A 6000-nucleotide genomic window follows, 5' to 3' on the forward strand; every position below is an offset into this window, starting at 1 on the left:
GATTTACCCAGCTGCCTAACTCCCATTGAATTCAATAGAAAAATTCCACCAGGTACCTTTCTGTGTCCTTAGTTATCTGGAGGTCTTTAAAATTTGGCCCTAGGTGACCTGCCCAACATCACATCTGAAGTCTTTGTGGAAAAGTGAATAGAATATCAGTCTCTTGAATATTCAGTTCTTCCTTCCTCCTATAGTAGGGTAAATTACATGCGAAATAAAGCATTGTACATTGTTTCTTTCAAGTTGCAACAGCATTAAGTGAGCACCCAAGGACATGGAAACAACCATACATGACAAAAAAAGAAAAAACTTTAAAATAGTATTTATACATTCTTGTACAAACCCTGCCATAATGTAAACTGTCATTCTGCTGACCATTATTTGTCCACCAATTTTTGCTTTAGTCACTATTTTAGTAACCCCATTTAGTCAGAAAGGTCTGTGTGTGTTTAGGTGGCATGTACACACATCACTTTTCCAATCAGGGTTCAGTGGGCAGCTGAATGGACTGCCACTTTTCTGCTGTTGCTTCCTGGGACAACCATTCAGGAATGCTTTGTGATGTCCCAGGACAAACTGTTAGCACTTTATCACAGGACCCTTCTTAAGGTTTGTCCTGGGACAATCAATATGGACATCCAAGCAACTTCACCCCAGAATAAAATGGTTTCATAGATTTCATAGACATTAGGACTGGAAGGGACCACAGAAGACCATCGAGTCCAGCCCCCTGTCCGAGGGGCAGGAAGTCAGCTGGGGTCATAGGATTTCACCCAGGACAAATGCAATGTCTGGCTGTAGCCTAGATGGTTTTCTTTTGTCTGGTCTGAGAATATTTATGGATACCTGAGAGAAACATCATTTGGTTTGGCTAATGTAACTCTTGGTTACAAGACGACTTAATGCTGATTTTTTTAATGTTGATTCTCTGTTTCCAGCCAAAACTTTTCCTTGTGGTTTCACATTATAGTCCCTGTCCTTCCAGCCCTTGAAAACTAGATGAATCTTTCTACAGAGGCTAATAACTCAATGACATCACTTGTATGAATAAATCACAATAGGTTTGGCCCATATGCTGTTGAGTGGCTACAGTGGAAGCAGTGGCACTACCTTGGAAGATGGAAAACACTGCCTTCTTCTGAGCCTAGAGCATTTGACTCCAGTACCGGGAAATCCTGGGTATTTAATTTGTCTGACAGTCTATATGCATCTCCATAATTATAGAATTAATTATAGTAGTGCAAGTGAAATTATATTAATAAATTCCTAATACAGGTTTCCCTTGCTTTATGTATATACATTCCTGGAAAACAGTGCATAACTCAAATTCACATAAAAGGAGCCCACTTTACAACATAACAAATAGGGATATGTTCTAAGACCTCGACAGTACTAACCCCCAGACCCATTTCTACCACTTTTACAAGACAATTTGGGTACTCACCAACAGCAGACAGTACACACAAGCCCAGGGCACTACCATAATAGGGAGGACAACTACAGAAACACGTGTTGCAGACAATGAGCAAGGAGCACAGATCCACGCAGGAGACCATATTTTGGTGCATGTCACTCCCACAATGCACTGCACAATGCAGCTGACTGAAGGCTTCCACCGCACCAATAGCATAAGAGTGACTTTACCTTGCATATAACAATTTTTTGGTATCAAAAGGGTCATCATATAAGAGCGAATTCACACATACAGAAGCTGCATAAAGAGAGGGAAACCTGTGTAGCATAGCTACACTGTGTAACAAACTAGACTTGCAACAAATCCTATTAACCCATCCTATAGTAATGTTTTCAGAAAAAAAATGGGTAAAATAAGGAACATTTTTCATCATTAACAAAAGTGGTATATGAAAATGAAGATCCCATCTTCTTCCAACTATACAAGCAACATTTATATAAGTTTATACTGGTTAACATATTTTTAAAACACTTCCAAACAGAATGCCAGGTATCTTTTCTGCATGCCACTTTACTGGAAATACAAAGTGACTTCTGTAAGATCTTGCTGCTAAAAGTATCTGAGGCTAGCCTTACAGTACAAATAACTCACTGTTCTAAGCAAGAATTGACTTAAACATGCATCCTGTTGTGAATCATTATTTAAAATGCAAGCATGTGATACCTTAGTGTAAGAAAACTAAAGAAACAGTCACAATCATGGATATTAGTTAAATACAAATATGATATGATATTTGAATCAAATATTTAACTACTAAATTCATGTCCTTAATCTTAATTATTTCGTGAATAATTCTACCTATTTTGGTAATTTTGTAAGTTCTTACTATTTATGTCTGAAATTAATTTTAGAGATTTTTAAGTGAATGGAGATATAGCATAGTTGCACATAGACCTTGAAACAAGCAAACTACACAGGAAGAAACTTCATTGATTGTAAATAGAAGACTTTTCTATCTCAGTTTTCTGTTCTCATTGGGTTGCTGATGGTTTTTATGTCTACCCAAGTATTTGTCACTTGATTGCTTTGTGAAAGCTACATCAGATTCACCAAACTACAGTAAAAATCTTTGTTTAAAAAAGCAACAGACATTGAAGAAGAGGCTAAAACTGAGGTGCAATATGCTGACTAAATTAATTTCTTTAAAGAACAGTAAATAAGTACTGTGCAGTAATATTCAGCTCAAACACAACCACCGTGTGAAAACTGCAAGTGCAGTCCAGTTCTTTCTTACTTTAACTCTTTCAAAAATGGATTTTCATTGATTTGTCACTTTAATTTTCCTTTGCGCCTGTGAAACTCCAATCTGGTGGAATGCTTATACATAACACACACCATCTACATACATGGTACACAAACTTTTAAACTCTACTTAAAATCTACAATTTCTTTTTCCCCTGAGGACTAAAGGCATCTAGAACTTTGATAGAAGTTAACATCAAACGTTCAACAGTTTTTTAAACAGCAGCAGGAGTTCAGCTTCCTCATTAAGAAGCCTGCTGAAGGGCAAGTTTTAAATCAGCTCGCTATCTCGAGAGACAAGAAATTAAGGCAGCCGTGCTCAAGACATAATACAAATACATCTCTCGGATAGATGATGCTTAAGATGGATTAATTCTGCCTTGTTGTATCACTGAAATAGTAAAGTAACACACCCAGTTCAAGGAAAAAACAAAACAAAAAAGCATTGCCCTGAGAAATGTTAGGTTTCATTGTGTTTTAAAGACCCACGAGCTTTAGAATTAAATCGAGAATGATTGCAAGGACCACAGAGTTCAAGAAAGATGGTTAATCTTTATCACTTGCTCAAGCCATCAAGGACCGACCACTCAGGTCATAGTTTGAATGAGCTCACAAGATACTTGTGGGTTGAAACTAATATCAGGAAGCAAGCAATTTCTTAATCATTGAAATCATAGAAAATGAGGGTTAGGGGGTACCCCCGGAGGTCATGTAGTCCAACCCCCTGCTCAAAGTAGGTCTTTTATCCAATTATCTCATCCCAGCCAAAGCTTTGTCTACCCATGTTTCAACAACCTCTAAGGATGGAATCATGAAACAGTGAATAAGCTCTAACTCAAAAAAAGATATCTGGGACTCAGGCTGCCTTCAGATGAGCACGTACAAATATATTTCATTGAAACACTGTACGGATGGTATAGGAGGCTTTGGGTAGGCTAATCCTGCCTCAGGCAGGGGGTTGGATTAGATGATTAGATGATTTGCAGGTCCCTTCCAGCACTACTTCTCTGTGATTCTATGATACCTTTGGGGTTTTTAAAAAAATTATTATTAATAATGAAAATGTGCTTACAGGGCTGTTGACAAGGAGCTCTGCTCTTTGCAACTCCAATTTAATGTGGTGTGAAAGCTAGCAATAATTGTGCAGCCACCTGCCAGCAGGTCTAGGACCTAAAGGCACTGAATCCACGCCTGGGAAAGGGGCAGCCCTTAATGCACTGATCTCTTATGGATTTCTTCAGCTAGCCTGAAAAAGAAAGCTAGCAATTTAGGTGCGCTTCAAACAACCCCCTTCCCTCCTTTGGGTTTCCTCTTTCACCAGCCCTCTGGAGGACACTGGGGAATGACACAACAGTGTGGTGCTTGGACTTGGAAAGAATAGCTATTAGATGCTTACGGTGCATTAGCCTAATAATCCTGCGCAGTAGCATGTCACTGCAAAACGGTGCTAGTAGCCTATTGTGCGGTGTTATTCTAATGCGTAGTAAGTGTCACTAAATAATTGCGCCGGCACTACGGTGCAGTTAAGTCTGGGTACTGTGCATTTAGTTAATACATTATTAAGGACGTACTAAACGGAATGCGCAGTAACTAAGGTGCATTAATGTGCAGACGCACCCATGGAGAAGCAGGGCTGGCAGGGACCTCTGGGGGCATCTAGTCCGCCCCCCTGCCTGAGGCAGGATCAAGGCTATCCAAACCATCCCACACAATCCATAGTGTCCCAGTGAATAAAAACCGTCCGACTGACTGAGGGGCGGGGGGTGGGGCAGAGGGAACCTTTCATGAAGGGGAAAACCTGTTGATCCTCCTCTCCTCAGGGGGCAGGGGAGGTGGACGCAGCCCCTGCCGTCCTAACTGGGGGAAGGAGTCTGGGGGGGGGGGCGGAGGGGATTGGGAGTCTCTTTCTTTCCCCTAAGCAGTGAAGCAAAGTTAGAGCAAGGCAGCCATAGGGAGCTGTTGCCCCCTCTCTCCTCCAGTAACTCACCCCCACCTCGTACAAATAGACACATACATAACACATGCACACAACACAGACATACGCATAACACACATACAGTGCACACACATAACACACACAATATGCACACATATACAACAAACACATAACATGCACAGATGCACACACAATGCACACGCACACATACCACACACTACACCCACACTACACATACCCATAACATACACAAATGTAACGCACACAGTACACACATACGCCCACGTAGCACATGCACACATAACACACACATACACACCCCCATTCACACACCTCACACCCCATCACACAAATCACACACTACACACCCCCATAACACACTCACACATGTAACGCACACGCTACACACCCCATAACACACACAACGCGCACACTACACACCCCCATAACACACATGCACACGTAACGCACACAGTACACCTCCATAACACACACACACGCATAAGGCACACACTACACCCCCCACACACACAGGCAGAGGCAGAGCGGAGCCGCGGGCGGCGGGCGCGAGGGGGCGCGTACCCGAGTGCGCGAGGCGGGGCCGGGCTCTGTCCCGCAGGTAGTACACGAAGTCCCGGCAGTGCTCGCTCTCCACGGCGCCGATGGAGCAGAGCTCGGCCAGCAGCTGCAGCGCGGTCTGGCAGATCTCGTCCTCCCTGGCGCCAGGCATCGCCCCCCAGCATCCTCGTGAGCGGAGCGGGAGCGCGGCGGGCACTCTGCTGCCGCCACCGCCACCGCCGCCGCCGGTGCTGCCGGGCAGGCGGCCGCCGAGCGGGGAGCCCACTCCCCCGCCTTGGCAAAGCCCGGCTGCCTCTCTCGCCGTGCCCCGGTGCCTGCACCGCCGCGCAGGGAGGAGGCGGGGGCACTAGTTGCACGCGGTGGCAGGGCCGGGCCGGGCCGGGGCTCCGCGCGGCGCGCGAACAGCGCTCCCCGGCGGGCGCGGCGCGCACTGCGCCGCCCGGCCCTGCCGCGCCGGCCAGGAGCCAGCCGCCACGCGGGGTCCTCCGAGCCCGCCAACTTCCCCGGGGGACGACGCTGGAGGGCGGGCGGAGCCCAGCCCCGCCTCGCTCGCGGAAGGGCAGGAGGAGGCGGCCCTGGGCATGCAGCCGGACATTGCCTCCGCCCCGAGGAGAGGCACAACCCGGGCCAAAGCGCCTCGCACACACTACACGCACACACACGGATCGACCTGCTCGCACAGTTTGGAGACTCCCTCTCTCTCTCTTTTTCGGTAGGTTGATTGTTGGGGAGCTGCTCCCCTAGTTTGGAGACACACACACACACACAT

General features: G+C 45.6%; 1 protein-coding gene across 5 annotated transcripts in view; it reads right to left on the reverse strand.

Moving 5' to 3' along the window:
- SYT9 (synaptotagmin 9) overlaps nt 1-5724 on the reverse strand; it is a 155831-nt gene extending 150107 nt beyond the window's left edge. For all 5 annotated transcript variants that reach the window (XR_016440265.1, XM_090032770.1, XM_090032772.1 and 2 more), the window contains exon 1: nt 5235-5724. Coding sequence is in view for 4 of the 5 variants with exons in the window: in XM_090032770.1 (XP_089888896.1) it covers nt 5235-5382 (148 nt within the window). In the remaining variant the exon portion in view is untranslated. The remainder of the gene's footprint in view (nt 1-5234) is intronic.
- Between the last annotated feature and the right edge of the window lie 276 nt (nt 5725-6000).

Source organism: Crocodylus siamensis, chromosome 2, assembly GCF_052110815.1.
Source record: "Crocodylus siamensis isolate JL-2025a chromosome 2, ASM5211081v1, whole genome shotgun sequence".
In the NCBI taxonomy this organism is placed as follows: domain Eukaryota; kingdom Metazoa; phylum Chordata; order Crocodylia; family Crocodylidae; genus Crocodylus; species Crocodylus siamensis.